Source organism: Mycteria americana, chromosome Z (genome assembly GCF_035582795.1).
Source record: "Mycteria americana isolate JAX WOST 10 ecotype Jacksonville Zoo and Gardens chromosome Z, USCA_MyAme_1.0, whole genome shotgun sequence".
Classification (NCBI taxonomy): domain Eukaryota; kingdom Metazoa; phylum Chordata; class Aves; order Ciconiiformes; family Ciconiidae; genus Mycteria; species Mycteria americana.
Genome location: NC_134396.1, coordinates 1,661,499 through 1,680,577, shown reverse-complemented (window position 1 = coordinate 1,680,577; position 19,079 = coordinate 1,661,499). Strand labels below are relative to the sequence as shown.

The window sequence follows — 19,079 nt, the reverse complement described above, 5'->3', positions numbered from 1 at the left end:
GAGATACTGTCCTGGAGGCTACCTAGTGACTTTGTCACACCAGAAAATGATATATACACTGAGACCGGGTATAGCGTGACACTAAAGCCAGTGTGCCGCAAGCTATCACCTTACCTTTGCTGTTGCCATCGGGTCCCCGAAGGATTGTGCACTCCTCAATGTTGCCAAATGCCTCAAATAGCCTGCGCACATCATCTTCCGACTGCTGCTTATTGAGCATGCCCACAAAGAGTTTTCTGTCTTCTGGAACAAAATAAAGAGATGCTTACCATATTTCAGGAGGGATGTGAAAGCCAAGATGGCTCAGTATCACATGCAAAACAAACGGTGATTTCATTGAGGTGACATATTTCGGAAGCTGCTAGTCATTTCAGGTGGCTGGCTCAAAAAACCTTAATAGCATCTGACTTTCAATGAGTACTTGAAAATAATTTGGCCATTTAAAAACAAACAAACAAACTAACTAACTAAAAAGGTTTGGTTATGTATAAAATCTTTAACTGCTTCTCAAAACCTAGGCACTGAAGTCTTCCAAATAAGCTTTTTCTGATCAATTTTTGCAGTCAGCTTGCAGTAACTGAAATGACAACATTGCTCAGACTGCGATCCAAGAGGAATGTGGATAAAGATAGCATACAGAAATAAAGTCCAAATGAAAAATAACATAAGTTAGTAGCCCTCGCAATACTAAATAAGTTGTAGGAAAAAAACATTTAACATAAGCTGGTTTAAATCAGGATATAACGGAAGCCACAGCCTGTAAATGGAGATTTGTCACTCGTACCCACTCACAGACATATACCTACAAGTTTGGATGAGTTTTTTTAATACATTTTTAAAGTTCATTTGAAATCAGCCCAAAGTTTTTGAAACATATATTGTTTTTTGAAACATAAAGTTAACTTATATGATTACTAATATCTGAGACAGCTCAAGCAGGTGGTATTTCATGTCAAAGCAGGACATGGTCTGCTAGTAGATAATTGTATTTTGAATAAGGAAGGCTATTTATACTTGGACTTATACCAGGTATGGAGCTCTTCAGACAAGAACGGAACATTCAGGCAACGTTCAGAAAACGTTGATGAGAATAGACCAAACTAATGACTGCTGAGTTGGTAGAAACCTCTTAGAGGGCACTGAGTGATGCCTCTAGATCAGGTTTATGTTCAGAGAGTAGTACCATTACACCAAGGAAAAAAAAAAAAAGAAATTTACATAGTTTACTTTGTGTATGTAAACAGGCCATTTGCACATGATTCATAAATGTCTTATTTATCATTCATTAAACACTATGTAAATGTGTGAACCAAGAGTTTTTTTCAGAGCAGTTTACAGAGCAGATGTAACCAATTTGAATAAATATATGTAAATAAATAAATAAATAGTTTGATTTTTTAATTTATTTATTTTTAATGCACATGTTAACCTAAAGCTGAACAAAACATTGGTTTGCAACAACCCTTTTCTGGCTGACTAATTGGGCGATTTATATGACTTCTGTTCACCAAGAAATCATTGGTGTAGGCAATCTGTTCTGCTTCAACCAGTGTTTGATCAAAATTCCCCTTTCCAAGATGCACCTGCAAATTGGAAAATTACTTTATAGCCTTGGATGAGGATAATTTTTCATGCGGTGGATATTGAGTGAGGATATTAGAAGCTTTCAATCCTGCAGTGGAGTTATCCACGTGAATGAAAAGTGTACTGCCCACAGAAAATGAGGAGTTGTGTTGCCTTCAGTTAGGCCAAACTGACCTGCAAAAGAGGCTCTCAGAGGTGAGATATAAGCCTTAGAGAGGCAGCTACTGAAGTTGAGTGTGCACTTTATGGGGTATCTTTCAGTCTAGGGCTAGACAAAGCCTTGGAGCCTCCAGTCCAAACGCCAATGGTTGTCCAGATATTGGAGGAAAACCCACCCAGCAAGTAAGACCAGCTGTCCTGGAAGATGGGAGATATTTTAGGAAGGGGGCAGAGCAGTGGGAACAAACTGGGAACACCACCCGCAAAAGTGTTGCCTAGAAAGTTTGTGTCTAGTAAATACTTCCAGCACAGAGGAAGAGTCTGCTATATTGTACTTTATACAGTTTCCCCTGTTTGAAATAAGCTGCATCAGCAAAAGCATTCCTATAGCTGTGTAACTGTATTTTCACCAGGTTTTTTGCTAATATAAATGTATCATTAAAAAAAAAAATCACATCCCTTCTCTGTCAGCAAAACTCTCTGGTGTGGAACTGGCCTGAAACTGCCCTGTCTGGTTTAGTTTATGCAAAGCTAAAACCAGGTATTTGAAGAACCACTTAATTTTGTATTTTATTTTATTTTGTTGTTTTGTTTTGTTTTGTTTTTATTTTAGCCCCCTTTTCTGCATCTGTGCAGGACACTAGGACTGGTGATGCCTGTCCCCAGAGCTGGCTGGCAGAAGATGTGGCACTTTGGTGAGCTGCCCACAAGGTGGCCATCAGACCACCAAGAACAGGCTCTGCCAAGGGTGAGTACCACCTTCCCCAGGAGTTGCTGGTCCAGCTGCTCCAGGAGAGGTGGCATAAAGGGACATCACCACGGCCAGCCAGGGCTCAGCACTGCCTGGACATCACCTCCAACCCTGTCTCCAAATCAGCGCCCTGTCTCCCTCCTGAAAAACTATGCCTTGGGTTGTCAGGGGAATCATTTGTCACATCTGCCATCTCAGAAATCTACACAATCACACACTTGGCTCATAAAAAATGAGTCAGTTTAACAAGCTTTTTTCTCTGAGAGGTTCTTCTAACAAATAGCTTCATTTACCTTTCATGTCCCAGCCCTGCCACGGAGCTCAGCAGTGTGTTTTAACAATGCCCCTCGCACATCTTGGGTGGGAAGAGAGAGAGAAGGGTCCAGCAGCTGGGACCATTCAGCATGTTCCAGGTATTGGCTAATGAGTTTATCTTCTAATGGGCTTACATGAGTCTCTTACACCTTGAGTGCCCCTATACACTGCTGTTCCAGGTCCCAAACAAAAAGCAAACATGCCATGCACCAGGGCAACTACTGCTGCTTTGTAGATACGTCTGAACAGGGCCATGAAACTGGCAGAATAAAACAAAGAGAGGATGTGCTGGTGTCGGTGGGATGTGTCTGAGCGTGTGTGCACACCACAGGTGCTCCCCACCGACTTTTCCAGTGTTCTGGAATGAGAAAGGAGGGCAGTACCTTGCTGTACCATCGCTCAGGCCACTCTACATCCTACAGAAACCAGAGGTTTAGGGTGCACACAAACGTGGAGCAGTCCCCACATCAAGCTGTCCCTGAGCTCTGCCCGTCCGTAGGGTCCATCTCTACCCCGCCATGGTCTACCCATACCCCCCCACTGAGTCCCATGCTTCCTCCTCTTTCAGCAAGACACTATCCCAAGTCTATGCGTCTCAGGACCCACATCTGAATTTCAGAGCACTGGGTAAACTCAGTCCCCTGGGACCTCCTTTGCCAAGCTCAACGCTATCATCCTCATTTCAGATTGTGGGACTGAGGGGTAAAAATCCTTCAGACCAGGCCCCCTAAGACCTGGGCCCCAGGGCAAAGTGAACACACAGTCAAGGAGAACAGAAATACCACTGTCCAGGGGCAGAAGAGGACAAGAAAAGGCCAGACATGAGCCCATGATCTGGGATGCCCCCAGCATGAGCTGTGGGCATGACTACGTGCTCCAGCCTAAGCTGGCCCATGGCCACGGGAGAGGGCGTGGTACCTTGCAGAACCATCCATCTTACACAACAGAGGTGAGCAGCCATGAGGAGCAGCCTCTCTCTCCTCCCTCTGAGGGAAATCAAGACAGTGAGCTTACTTAGCATGCCTAAAGACAGGTGTGATGAAAGCCTACGCTATGCAGAATAGAATAGGTTCTCAAGGCCACACATGGCCATGCATCAAGTATTGATGCACATCTGAGCGTCTCCCCTTTGCTTTTGTCAGGAAGGGCCTGTCCGAATGTCTGTCTATTACACACACCAAAGTGACAGTTTCAGTTTCTATCTCATGCCCAAGTATTACATGTTAGTGAAGAAATCTTGCTAGGTTCACTGTAGAGGCAGTCCTTAACAGTCCTTCTGAGCAGTGACACTGCCCCACAGCATGGGGGCTGAATGTGGTGTCCATATAAGCCTCTTTTCCACCATTATTTGTTTTCCCTCATTAGTGTTCCCCCCACTATCAGTCTTTCTCCACAACCTGAGTCCATCATGCCTGCTTGGCCCATGGAAATAACCATGGATGGCTATTTCTCTGTGCTGCGGTGCCCAGAAGAGCCGAGGAGGTTTCTGCTGGTACATCACGAAGCCCTCACCATGAGCGACCTGTGGGACTCCCATAATATTGAAAACTGAGTTCAACTCAAGTCTACCCCATTTTGCCATCAACAAATGACAGGAGCCATCACTCCCCGCTCCTCCCAGGAAGATGGGTAGGGAGAGAAAGGCCACAGCAATGGCAAACCAGAGTCCCCAGAGATGTCCCTTTGGTGACATTTCCAATATCCCCATGAAACCAGGCTCCCCTCTTCTTGGCCACTCTGCCAGCTGCGGAGGCTTGTGCCCGTCAGGAAAAGCTGGCTGCAAGGCACAGTGGTGAAGAAATGTAACTTGTCAGATAAATATACAGCGTCTATAAATCTCCCCGGCTGTGTTTATACGAAGCCTCGGCACCTTCCCCAGTGCAAATAGGGGTTAAATTATTCCTTGTTCTATTTGTATTTAAATGTTATGTTTCGATGATAAGCGTAAGGCAGAGGTGTCAGACAGGCCCGGGCGAAGGAGGCGGCACGCGTGAAAGGTGAAATAATAGAGCATTGCAAACCAAGTGCTGAGAGAAGATGGAAGGGGGAACATGGGAGCGAGGGGGAGAAGGGGGAGGACGGGCACTAATTAAAGAGACAGAAGGGACAATGAGATGCAGGATGTTTGACCCTCTGTGGAGCAAGAGGACAAGAACAAGAATCACAGCAATTGTGGAGGGACTATGGGAAAATTAGGGTCACTCACAGAGAGACATGACACAGGTTTGTGTTTATCCAGATAGCTCTCGCTAATGTATGTGTGCGCGTGGGGGTACATTTAGATAAGAGTATATGAATACACTTGTGTTGTCGTATTCCTCATGCAAAACAAAGAGGTTGAATCCTTTTATCAGGAAAGCATAAGCCAGCTTTACCATCTAGAACATCGCATCCAGGGCCTTGGAAATAAAGAGGGACAGATCTACCACCTTCGTGGCCCGGGCTAATCAGGAGGGTGAACCAGAAGATCACTATGGTCCCTTCTAGCCACAAAACCCCTTATTCTAAAACCTACGAAACTCCCTATTTCATCCTGAATTCATTGCCAGGGCATCGCACAAGGATAGTGTGTGTGCTTCTTCGTGCAAGAACAAAACTGGGATTTGCGTATTTCTGTATGGGAACAAGCATCTTCTATATGCGCATGGTATTCACCAGGGCAGCTCTCTGATGTTACTCGATGCCTTTGGCTTTCTAAGCATCAGGACCAGGTTGCTGTATGGCTTCGTTTCAGAAACCAGATGCTAATTAATTCTATTATTTATATAGCTAATAATTATTTGTCCCTGCTGCTATTCCCCTCCTCCCCAAACATTGCTTGCACACACAGTGAGGGACCAGCTGCAGTGCCTCGGTCCAGGCAGCGGGAAGGCCTTTAAGCTTATCTCCTTGGCAGCACGACAAGCAGAACAAACGAGCAGCCTAGAGAAGTTTTCTGTGCAGGTGTGGGTAAGAAGAAAATGCCGGTGCATAGGACCAAGTGGCACATCTTCCAGAGAGGATACAAGAGGCAGAGCGGAACTTCCTTGCCCACTCTCCTGACTGGTCCTCAGCGGAGAGGGGAGAGGAGGTGGCGCTGAGGGTGTTCATCATGAATCAGACAGAATCATTGAATGGTTTGGGTTGGGAGGGGCCTTTGAAGGCGGCCTAGTCCAAGGCCCCAGCAGTGAGCAGGGACACCTTTGAGGAGATGGGGTCGCTCAGAGCCCCGTCCAGCCTGCCCTTGAATGTTTCCAGGGATGGGGCATCTACCAGCTCTCTGGGCAACCTGTTGCGGTGTTTCACCACCCTCATGGTAAACAACGTCTTCCCTATATCGAGTCTGAATCTGCCCTCTTTTAGTTTAAAACCGCTAGCCCTCGTCCTGTCGCTGCAGGCCCTATTAAAAAGTCTGTCCCCGTCTTCCTTCTCGGTCCCCTTTAAGTGCTGGGAGGCCGCAAGAAGGTCTCCCCGCAGCCTTGTCTTCTGCAGGCTGAGCAACGCCGACTCTCTCAGCGTTTTCTCATAGGAGAGGTGTTCCAGCCTTTTGATCATTTTTGTAGCCCTCCTCTGGACCTGCTCCAACAAGTCCATGTCTTTCCTGTGCTGAGGGCTCCAGAGCTGGATGCAGTACTCCAGGGGGGGGTCTCACAAGAGCGGAGTGCAGGGGCAGTCACCTCCTTCAACCTCCTGGCCACGCTTCTCTAGATGTAGCCCAGGACACAGTTGGCTTTCTGGGCTGTGAGTGCATATTGCTGGCTCATGTCCAGCTTTTCATCCACCAGTACTCACAAGTCCATGCAGTGGGATCAGGAAACTGCCAAAGTCACAGTGGTGAAAAAGAGCTATAAACCTGGGGGTTTTTTTGGACAATCACGGACAAGATATCATCCTCAGCCCAAAGAAGAAAAGAGGAGCTATAGAGCAGAAGGGTGAGCTGCAGGTGTCCCAAACATTATGAAAGTTTGGGTTGAGCTCTAAACTCAAATCTGCAAGCTCAAACTGGCTCCCTTCTCGAGCCAGAGTGCCCTGACGCTCCCCTCAACCCGTGCTAATCAGGCGGATCAATAGGCTAAAAGCAGGGCATTTCCTGGGGCCTGGGCTGCACACTCCTATTGCCATTTTCACAGCAGTCCTACAACTCCGTGATGATGATTACAGCCCTTTCCACAGGGGAAGCGATTACAAATTCTGTTGTAGCTAATTGTAAATTAGCTAATTATCTTCTCCATGGTACCTTGCTGGAAAATACATGAACCTTGTAAAATGGAGGTGTTTCAAAAATTAGGACGGGGAAAAAAACACAACAACAACCAAAAACCCAACCCACGCTGGAAACAATGGAAACCTACCGCTACCTAACTCCAAACAATAGCAACTGAACCCTCCTTCCACCCGCACAGGCTCCTAGTTCCCCCTTTTTCACTCCCCCTCCCCATATCAAACAAGACCCACAAGGGGCTAATCCTGCTGCAGGCTTTAAAATGTTTGCTGAGTTCACCTGTTCCTTGCAGCTGGGTGTTGTGGGGCATCCCTAATCACATCTTAGCAGGAGTGATTTCTTTGTGCTGATCTCTCCCCCTCCTCCCTCCCTGGTTTGGTTTTACTTAACAGATTCTTTATATCCCATACGTTAGCAGATATGATTGCACAGCTGCCGGTCTCCAACTGCTGGAGACAGAGGCTTTGAGACACCCGGGCTAGAGAGAATAACAGCTAATCTGAACAGCTGTGTGATGGGGACAAGCGCAAATGAATATAAGCCCAGGTGTGGGAGCATAATTCTCCTGCACGAAGAAGGAAGCTTCATCCCACAGGTGCACTACTCTCCACTGTTGCATCTGAAAAACTTAGTTTGAAGGATTTCTCTTATTTAATTGCTTGGCTGCACTCTAGGCCTTGACTTGGACACGGATCCTGTATACAGAATGAAAGAACGGCTGTACGAGAGACAGTGAGTCTGACTCGGTGTGATGCCTCTGGCAATGGACAATTGTGGGTGTCTAGGAAAGAGTATAAGAACAGGGTAAGCAATTTTGTTAATCCCTCAAAATATTCTCCTAGACTCCAGTGCTCTGCAGTTTAGGGACATCTGGAGTCTGAAGCATTTTTTCATATGTAATAGTTTTTGAAGTGTCTTTCTTCGATGCAGTTGTTCAGTGGGCTTTCGAACATTTAAACTGTGAGCACCTACCACTTCCTGCAGCAAGACGTTCTGCAGCTTAATCATGCGTTGTGTTAGGAACCGCTTCCTTTTGTTTATTTTGAACATGCCACAAACTATTTGCAACTGACAGGTCCTAGATCTTGTTTGGGAAGAGAGTGGCAATCACTCCTGATCCAGTTACGGAAGAGTGGACCCATGAGGGTATGCAAGAGCTTGGCCAAAGCTTCTGTCTGTACATAGCAGACTGGTATTTGGGACTCCTGGGTCCTGTCTCGAGCTGTGCTCTGGATATTGTGGAAGGCAAAATTACTTCTCCCTTAGTGTGACTTGTTATTCCTGGTACCAAAGAGATGGACTACCATGTAGTTACTGTTACTAAATACAATACATTTCTGCCAAGGACAGTGGCCTCAGTGGAAATACGGGCTACATAAATTACCCAGTGCAAAAGGCAGCCTCAGTTTCCCCATCTGCAAAAAGAGTAATTGGTGTTTGCATCAGGCACAACTGGGCATTGCTGAGGTTCCTCGGTATTTGCCACAAGCCAGGAATACAGGGAATTCTGGCGGTAATAATGAAAGGCACCTGGCAGGCTGGTGGTCAGATCTATGGCTGAACCCTCTGACGTTTCCTATCAGATTTAAGCGGCTGGAGCTTCCCCAACTCCTTGTTCATGCAAAAGGAGTCCACGGTGGGGGTAAGTCAAGGCAGGGTTTAGTTCTGAATGTAAAGCCCTGCTTTTGCAAATGACAATGGCTGTGGATCTTGGAGTTGTCTTCCAAGGAGAGCTTTTCATGTCCTGCAGCGGTGTGATCCCTAAAGAGAGTGCCACAGTGATCTAGGTGCACGTGTCGATGAGAACACAGATGTTGGCTGCTGTTGGCCCTATGAGCAACTGGAAAGAAGTTTAACATGTTGCCAACTGGGGAACCCAAAATCTAAGATTATGTTTTTAAATTAAATGTGTCTGGGCCTATTCTCTACTTTCAGGGTCTGCATCCATATCCATACGACAGTCCTATCCTCCTGAGCAGAGAGACCTGCTTGACAGGGAACTGGAAGTGGTCCTCGGTCTGCAGCTGCTGCTAAACCATGTCCAGAAATTGGCTGGGAGAGCAGGCATATGAGCAGGATGGCTAAAGTGTAGAGCTAGGACAAAAAATGGATGGAGATGGAGAATAAAATTCAGACCAGGAGGACGAATGCTATCTGGGCTTGGCTAGCCTGTGCTCCTGTGGCAAGACCTGCTGTCTACCTGCATTGAAGTGAAATCCAACCTTAAACCTACAGCCTCATCTGGACAGGCCAGATCAAAGCACACTCAGGCTTCCTCTGTGCAGATACAACGTAGGTTATGGACAAAACTTGGGCAACAGGCCAAGCGAACCCTGCCATGAAGACATAGCCTAAACAATTCTTTTAACAGCAGAATCTTCTTGTACAGCTGAGAATATTATAACCCCAAGACAAATATCAGTAGTTCTGACTTGCTGAACAGTGCCGTCACAACTGTCCATTGCCAAGAGATGCTATTCCCTGTGCAGATCTTAAATGACAGGTTTTATGGTGTTTGATATTGAGCTGGGAAAACAACTCACAATGACCCACGTTATTAGTAGCCCTTGCTTAGGAAAGCTGGTGGCGAGAGCAGTCTAAAACCTGATGTCATGCAAAGCACAAAGACTCTGCCTGATTTGTGCCTGGCAGATCATAATTCTTCCAAGTTTATTCATTATCTGAAACACCCAACTGGAATATTTCTGTGAAAGATTCATGAGGCGATGCTTTTTAGGAAAAGACTCAGGAGTCAAAATCTGATTTTTCTAAATTAAATGTTTAGCCTAAACACCCACTTTCTCTTCACCATCCTTCCACAATAAAAAGAATATCTGAATTCAAATCAGCCTTCCAATCATGAAAAAAAAAATCACGCCTCTTTCCCTAGATATTAGCAGCCTGTGCTTACAGTTCCCATTTCCTGGGAACACCTCTGGAAATGTTCATGGGAGAAAAGCATTTAAGGACACCCAGCATCAAAGTGCGGAGGCGTGCAGCTGTGGTGTAACTAAACATTGCAGGATTTTCCATGACTGTTTGGGATTCTTCGTCCTGCAAATCTAAGGATGTTTCCCTGGCCCAGCTTGACAGATTTCCTGCAGAAGAAGGAAATGAAAGAGAAGACTGCCTTTTACTATCAAACGATGCCTCAAACAAACACTGAATTACATCACACTTTTACATTCGTCTTTCAGAGACAGCTCAGATTTGAATACAACTCCTACAGCCTTTGGTTCTGGGGAATTTAACACATCTTAATTCCTATGTGTAACAACCCCTTTTCACTCTGTGGCCACACAAGGCTGAGGCTGAGCCTGAAGGGCTGCTCGGTTTTCACACTCATTCAGAGCAAAGCTTAGAAGCTTCTTGACAAACTCCGTCGGGTCAGTGGTGTCAAGGCTGGTATGTCAGGAAAATAAGTTTCAGTTCCTAAACTTATCTCACTGGTGACCTGTCAGGGCTTTGAAACCCTTTCCAGAAGCCTAGAAGGCCAGGACATTAATCTGTGGTAGCACTCCAGCCTTGAGCACCGAGGACTGTTGGAACAGCAAGAACAGCAGAGACATGGGCAGGAAGCGGGGTGGGAAGGACATATTTTCTCTTGCAAGAGCTGTGACGACATTTCAGATCAAATTAAACTTCAGTTTTTAAAGACTTCAGTGGAGGTAATTGAAACACTTCCTCACAATTGCCTGAACCTAAGTGTTATCTCTCTTTTCCTCTGTATATCATCCCTTTTCCCCCAAGCCTGAGACAGCCCTGCACGGCCACAGCCTCCTTAATATTAAAGACGGTGATTAAATGGGATTCGCCAAAAGACAAAGGGCTGAAAACCTGCCAATTGTTAATCCCTCTTTCGCTGTGCTTAAAAATTCCATTTCCTTCATTTGAAGAAAGGGGGGGAAGAAAAGAGAATTATACGCCTATGTCTAATTTAAATTCTGGCGTCGCGGGTCCTGTTCCCTTCTCCCTCTCTTGACGTCTGAATATATTCCTTTATTACCATTATTACAGCTTTCTGATTGCATTAAAATTCATCCACATGCTTCTCTCCACATTCCACTTTTCTTTTGCCAGTTTTTTTGCTAATTCCCTTTTTCTCTCTCCCTTTCCCTCCCCACTTTCAAATTATACAGAATGTCATTAAAGATCTCCACAAAACGCCTCAACTCCTTTCTCTCCTGCTTTTATAAACTTGCTGGCTTTCTTCCTCTCCATCCCCTCGTCTACAAACAAAGAAAATGAAGGAGAGGCAGAAGAATACAATAATAATAAAGGAATCCAAGCAGCATGTCTCATAGGTCTCAATAACACCTTTCCTACATCATACAGCTCCGGGCCTAATGCTCACTTCAGTTATGAAGCTGTATTTCACACAGAAGTTTTGTGTATTATTTGTTTGACGCTTGTACCTGGAATCCACAGCTAAAATCAAAAGTGGAGTGTGCCAGGCTGTGTATGTAAGCGTGGAAAGAGACAGTCCTGCCTGTAACTATAAGCAGAAAAATAAGGAGGTTGGAAACAGAAATATAATTTCGCCTGGCTTTACAGAGCAAGAGCAGAAATCCTGTAAGGATTTGCCTATGGATGTGAGCAGTGGAGCTGGGCATGCAGTACATACACCCAGTTGTAGGTGATTAGTTCAAGACCTGAACTTAAATGGGATCCACACATTTAATCCTTCAGATATCCCACTGACTGCAAGGAGACCTTAAAAGTGACGCTTTTTCCCCACAAGGCAGATCACCTAAAAAGACAGTGTATCTTTGCTTAAACCAGTCCCACTTTATGTAGGTGGAAGTCCCCGTCTGGGGATTTTATAGATAAAAATGAAGGTGAGAACTGGACTCCTCTCCTATATGGAATGCAATCTGCCTTACAGGCGTTTAAACTGTAAGGTGGGGGCATCACATATGCCAGTGTGATGAGGCTGGGGTGACTGATCCCCCTAACCTGTCCCTGTGACTCTCCTAGCCCCGCTGGGAGGAAGAAGCTGCTGTTGTGAGACTTGCATTCATTCTCTCCAGTTCTTCCCAGGGTGCCTAGGTAGTTGGGGGTTTTTTATTATTATTATTATTATTTTTGTGGCTGTCACCCTCAATTACACTGACGTAATGAAATGGCTGAAACTGGATGAAAAACGAAATTTTCTTTCTATGGGAAATACCGATGTCTCAAAAAATGTGCTTCCACTTTGAATTGGAGAGGCCAGAGTTCTTGTGAAATCGAAATTCTTCAGTTGTGAAATGTTACAGGGTACTGTCTCAGAGGAATAAAAAGACTTTGTCTTAATAACCTCAAAACATAAAATATATAAAGCAGGATGGCTGTGGTTTTCGCCAGACAAAAGAGAGTACGTTTTCACACACTATATGAATAAATGAGAGACGTTTCTGCCATGGGATGTTGCTGAACACAAAAGTCATAAATTAGCTCCAAGGAGAATGAAACAGATTAGCGGTGGTTGTGTCCACTCACTGCTATTAAACATGAAGATCCAGATGCAAAATCTATCTTAGTCACTAAACTAGTGACTAAGTCTGCTGGAAGCCAGAGGATATTAAGGGAAGAGTCTCTCTTTATAAAAGCCCTGTTCTTACTCTTTCTAATGGGCACTGCTGGAGCAGAGGATGCTGGACTAGCCAAACCTTTGGTCTAACCCAAAACAGAAGCTCTTATGTTCTTAGTGCTTTAATACAGTACAGACTTGAAACAAAATTAATCAAAAAGATCCTGTTAAAATGACAGGTTTGTACCTCCTGAAACGAGAACTTGATGCATTAATTTAAAAAAAATGTCCCCTGGCAAAAATCTCATTGAAATGGACCTGTTCCAGGGGAACGCTTTGCCTTTTACAAAACTACACATTTGGCTAGATAACTATTCCTTTGAAATGCTTTGGCCAGCTCAACAAATGACCCAGGAAATGAATGGGTCTGCTTCAGGATGCTGCCTGGCAGGATCTGGCTTGACTTATCCACATACTCATTTTGACCATTACTCCAAGGTGCGTATGCGAAGGAATATTATATTCCAGTGATGCTACACTGCTGCTTGAAATAAACATCGGGGATTCAGGGTTAGAGCTGAAGCTTATTGGAGTTAATGAAAAAGAGTGCCACGGAGCCTTGCAGGCTTTGGATCAGCCCCTTATTTGCTGAACTGCTGCTCAGTGTATCCCTACTGCTGCTGGGTATTGCAGATTCTCCCTGATGCAGAATGGCATCTTACACCCTTGCCAGGGGATGGCTGGTGAGGACAGAGCAGAAGGACAGCAGAGCCTGAATGATGCCAATCACACCTTCTGTATGCTAGGGTTTGGGGGACTGTATGTATTTCCCTCATTTGGCCTCTTTTCTTAGCCTGCTTTCACCACTCTGTAGCAATAAGGGAAAGAAAAACAAAACCCTGTGAAATCTCCAGCACACGCAAAACTCATCCTTCCTCTGCAAGCCTGACCCCAGGTTTTAAAACAGAAGTGCAGAGCAGCGAGGGAACGCGGGAAAACTGCGACCGGACGGTGTGGCCTGAAATGCCAGGCAGCAACGGCAGCGCGTGGTGCAGGGGTTGCAGTAAAATTTATCACCACCACGCTCACAGAGGAGCCTTCCTTTAGTGACAGCAATATTCAGCACACACTTGGCTGCAAGCAAGGCCTGCTGGACCCAGCAAGAAGTCACCCATAGACGTGGGATGCCCCGTGCCCTGGTCTGGAGACCCCAGGCACTTTGTCTCCCTGGATTTGGGCCGGTTTCAAACTGAGGGGAGACCCGTCCCACTCAGGGCATTGAGCGAAGCTCTCTCCTCTCGCTGGGGAAAGTGAGACTCCTTTGATGTCACTTAGCATCCCCCTGCAAACGTTTTATTGAAGATTATTTCTTCCACCCACCCTCCCACTCCCCCCCAACTCTCAGCTCCGACTGGCTTTAAATGCCACTGTCATTTCCATCTGCTGACAGAGCTCTTTAACTGCCGCGCCGAATGGCATTCGCTAAAACCAACTAATAGAGGGAAATGAGGTTAACCTTTAAGAAAGGTGAAAATGAGGCGGGTGCTATGCCAGCAGTAAAGAGTAGTTCATAAACAGCCTCCTGCTGCAGAGGCAGTTTACTCCAGGCGCTGGCCTTGCTGGTAGCTCCTTTCACAGGTGGGTTTCAGGGGTGAGCTTGGCCAGGAGAAGGCACGGGACCTCTCCGCTCACACGGTTTAGTCAGCCCTTGTCCAGCAGGCCTGTGGGGACAGTTTCATGACTCTGATCTTGGCTGCTGTTGTCTGAACTCGCAGCAAACGTGCACTGGCTGTAGTGGATGTGTACGACATATGGCTGGCTTGCACCAGCAGAGCTTCTCTCCACCATTTTCTTCCCTGGCACGTAGGGAGATGGGAGTGCTCAGGGCCAAATCCTGCCTTGCCTGTCTCCTTGCTGAGTTCCTTCTTTCCACTGGTCTTTTTAAATCCCTCACAGCTCAGCCCAACACTACCTATTAACCCCTACTGACTTACTTAGGGCTCTGCTTCTGTGAAAGTGGTATTGCTGGGTGGTCCTGGACTCTCTGAAGGACCATTATTGTCCTTTTGTTTTTCTTCAGGCTTAATGAACTTGTCTCCTTGCTCATCCAAGAGTTAGATAAAATCTTGGCTTTAAACCACAACTTGATCCTACATGTGCCATTCCCAAGCTCATACCCGAGACTCTGTGCTATGCAACTCATGAAGGAGAGCAAATGCGAAGCTCTGGGGACCAGAGACCATGCACTTGCATACAACAACTGCAAAAGAAGGGGTGTCTCTTAGTCTGTACAGAAGATTAACAGCAATGAGTCTTACAGGAGGGAACTCAATACCTTATGAGTTTGGGTACGAGAAGGAGGAGATGCAGCACAATGCCATGATGGGAACAAGACAAATATTTGTTAAGTAATTTTCTGTTGTCAGCGCTCTGCTTCATCTAATTTTAATTAGACCGGAGACCCTGAAGGATGCGTGTACTACCAACTATATTAACAACAACTGGCAGTATAGAACTGAGTCCGTATGAAGTGGGGATGTTGGTCTCCTGTTTTCAGTCAATTTTCTCCACTCACTTAATATAGATGCATCTCTATTTTTACAGAAGTGGACTGAGGTTGGTCCTTTGTCTTGCCCCTGTACAGTGCTGACCATACTATTGTGTTTCTCTTGCCATGGTGTATTATCAATGCCAAAAGTACATGAAACAGAAAATTATACACCTGGAACGAATGATCAGTAAGCATAAATCTACAAAGCTTCCTGAAACAAGGTGTTTAGTAGGTGTAAATCAACAATACAGACATACACCATGCAATGACAGAATTATATCTCCCACCAACACAGCCATGGCCAGATCAGAAAATATGAAAAGCAGTTATCCCATTCCTACCCGAGGTTAGTACCTGGAGAAATTCATTCCCTGATTCAGGGTAAAATCTGAGTCTCAGAAAGGTGAATTTCCAGCTACTGGAGCTTCACTGTCCATGTGGGAGAACATAACCCTCAATAGGCTCTTTCCACCTCAGATTTCATCACCACTAATAATGCTTTTTGGCTAACAATGCTTTTTGGGGTGTGTGGAGAAAGCAGGGCTGTGCAAGCCAGATCTGAACCTGGCTCTGGTCCCTATTACTGCAACAGTACTGTAACAGTGCTAAAGGGACTCATCTTTTCCCTTCATCAGTAACAAGGACTCAGAGATGCAGAGAGAGACAGAGAGCGAAGGTGCTGTTTTATAGCAAGCCTTTTCTGAGCTTGAGAGCTCACTGTGCTATTATTTCCCCCTTTTCCCCTCATTTCAGGCCTTTTTTGTGTTTCATGTTTGGCCCTCGGCAGGCTGAGAGACGTGCTGACAAGTTGTAACTCTCACTCGGCTCCGCAAGGGCTTTGTTCTCTGTGTGCGTGGCACAGACTCGCTTCCTCTCTCAAAACGTGACAGTGAGCGATAACATTGACACAGAGAGCCAGCGCATGGTCTCGGCGTGCTCCCTATGCTAAAGACCCTCTCCAGTAATCTGCAGCATCAGTCAGAAAGCAAAGGTGGACATTGTGCAGGAAAAAAAACTAGTAGCCATGACCCCTTCTTCGTCCCCAAACCCCTTAACCTCAGGCTAGTCAGAGACTCACAGGGCTTATCGTCAAAAAGGGATTTTCAGTGTTCTGGTCTCTCCCCCTGTGTACTGGAGATGCCCACAGAGCTGCCCCCAGGAGCTTCCCATGCCACGGTCGAACCGCCATGCCTAAGCCATTCTGCTGCTGCCCCGCAGCTATCCCTGTAGGTTGTGTTTTGGCTAAAATGTGGATCCTGGAGAGGGGTCAAGTCTTACTATGAGGAAAACTGGCAGAACAACTGTCAGCATCATAGTCTGCTTTGGTGCGCATCTTCTTGTGACAAGAGCCCATCTCTGACTTCTCACTTAAATGTGTTTGGTATTATGTTCAAATCAAAAAAGTTTCAGAGAAAAGTTCGGCCTCTCTCCAGCTGATTAAAACACTTTTTAGTATATAAGCTTTTTCCCCAGAAAAGACACTTCCATAAAGACCCAAGTGTCTTGGAGCTCTCTCAGGCAAGGGTAAGCACAACTCTTTAAGCCTGACACTTTGAGGCATCTGTTTCATTTATACAGGTCTCTTCAAAATCTTTTACAGTTTTTAAAAGGTGAATGCCAGGCTGGGCTCAGTTTGCCAGAGTACTCCCCACCAACGCTACCTACTAAAAAATCATCTTTGTCCTCCAGTTTCCTTGTTTATACAGGAAGAGGTCCCATTAGATGGTTTTGCCCACCACCGTGCTGGGAGCTAATGTTGACTTCCTCAGCCGTGCTAACCACTTTTCTAGGTCATTGCCTAGGTACTTTTCTAGGTCGCTGTCTTATGAAATATAATCCCTCATTCTTTAGGCCTGGTTTTTACCCTTATTCGTCCATGAGTCAGCTTAGATTTGGTTCTGCAGAAACACATACATAACGCCTCAGACAGCCAAAGCTCGTTCAGAGTGACCTATGTGACTCAGATGACTCTGTATCAGAGTCCTGTTCTTACAATTTTCCATTTTGTGTTATCCATAGATTTTATCAGCCAGGATATTTAATTCCACATCACTCATGACAATGCTGACTAGCATCAGAGCTGGTACTGATCCATGCAGAACCCTGCTACAAATACCCTCACTCTATCATGCTTTCTCTTTGACAACGGCATTTTGAGATTTGTCCATTACCCACTTCTTAATCCATTTAATGTTTGCCCTCTTGAATGCTGTACTCAGCAGGAACTACAAGGAAGTTCCAATTCTAGAGATCCAACCTTTGCAGCTCATGATAGCTTCTACTGATAAGGAAAACTCAATCAAGCAGTTTTGCCAAGGGGAAGATAGGATCTCAAAGACACATAGCCTCTCTCCTCCCTTCCCTTGCCTCTGGCATTGCTCCTTCTCCCTGGTTTGAACAACAGGCCTTCACCTCTGTTGCAGCACAGTTCTCTAACACTGGCATTTAAGGAATATTGTATTTTCCTAAGTACAGGCCGTGTTCTCCACATATTGTCACAAAAGCTGGGCATGGTCTTCAGTTATGATGTCTATTCTTTGCTCTCAGTTATTATGGCTTATAGCTAATGGCTGGTTCATTCACAGGTTGTGTTTGCCACGCAGGTGTAGACACTATCTTTGCAAATATAATGACTCAACTACCACAAGAAGGACCCTGTTCTTCTTCATCATGTCCTTACCATTATTATGTCTACAGGACCCTAGGGTGAAACAGCCTCTACAAGCTAGTCCCACAGAGAGTGTGAGAGCTGGAGAGACCAGCAACTAAAGGAAAACAAAGTCACAGTTCTGAAGAGTGTTTCATGCAAGGGGAAACTCAGGACAGTTTTTTCCTTTCCCCACCTCAACACTTTTCCTGGCAGCAGAAGTAATTGTATTGAATGCACTCAGAGATTTCCCTGCACAGTGAAACAATGTAAGGCAATAGGATTCTTATCATTCAGCTTCCCTGAACATTTCTGTGAGCTAGAAACAAAGCCCAGGTCCCAGTTGGGATGACATTTATTTAGCATATGTAATATTAACCAAAAAAAAGTCAGGGAACATGGACTGACCCCTGCTTTGACTCTTCCACTGTTTAACTGTTGGCTTACCCTGACTCATTTTTGGCCTGTTCCAGCCACTTTGTCCCAGACTGAGGAAGGTCTAGCCCTGGGTGATACAGTGGTCCTTGATCCTACAGGCAGCTACTGGCCCTGTCTTTCTTTCAGGTAGCAGCATGCACCTTGTCTGAGAGGAAGCTAGGACCCAGAGAACAGGGGTTTGAAGGATTTGGCGCAGGCTTTCCTGAATTTTAACAAAAACACTGAAAGTTTGCGCATCAATGATCCATTCATGAGTAAGATACAACAGTTTGTCCCCAGCTCCCTAGGTAGTGGTCTTATGTTCAAGAGAAAGCCTTTATTTCCCTGTTTCTGCTGTTAATCGTAAGAGTAGTTCTGGGCAAATCTCTTTGTTTTCATTTTGTCATCTCTCCATCTGCAATCGAGGGGAATTTTGGCCGTGGTTGTTTTGAGATACAATTATGAAAGAACATGCTATCACAGTGATAACAGCATAGCTATAACGCTGTCCTAACATATTCATTCAAACATTGCCCAAATAGTAGTAGGTGGAGGTGTTAGCCTCGATTCAGGTTTGGGGAAACTGAGGCACAGTGAAGTTAAAGAGGAACATAGCCTAGAATAGACTCTGGGAGTTGTGACTGTTTGCCTTGCAGTGCAATCCAGCAGAAATCACGGTCCTTTCCTCTGGGTCTGGATTTTTCTATGGTGCTTTCAGAGCCCTAGACCATAATCATGACTCCATTGAGCTCTGCACAGGCTTCTTAAATTATATTAAAGCACAGGATTTGGAGTTCAGTTCACTCAGAAAATGCGTGTATATGTCTGTGTGTTTGCATATGGATGCATACAGCGTGTGGGTGTGATTCCCTAAATACACAGCGAAGTGCCTATCACAGAGAATAGACCTTAAAAGGGTTTTCTGAGCTGTAAGTGAGAAAC

At 45.4% G+C, this 19,079-nt stretch overlaps 1 protein-coding gene across 47 annotated transcripts in view; it reads right to left on the bottom strand.

Annotated features, from left to right (window-relative positions):
- CELF4 (CUGBP Elav-like family member 4) overlaps positions 1-19,079 on the bottom strand; it is a 691,717-nt gene that overhangs the window by 79,087 nt on the left and 593,551 nt on the right. For 36 of the 47 annotated variants that reach the window (XM_075526242.1, XM_075526266.1, XM_075526241.1 and 33 more), the window contains one exon: positions 115-243. In XM_075526242.1, coding sequence (XP_075382357.1) covers positions 115-243 — 129 coding nt within the window. The remainder of the gene's footprint in view (positions 1-114; positions 244-19,079) is intronic. The other 11 variants (XM_075526257.1, XM_075526280.1, XM_075526237.1 and 8 more) reach the window with 1 other exon arrangement.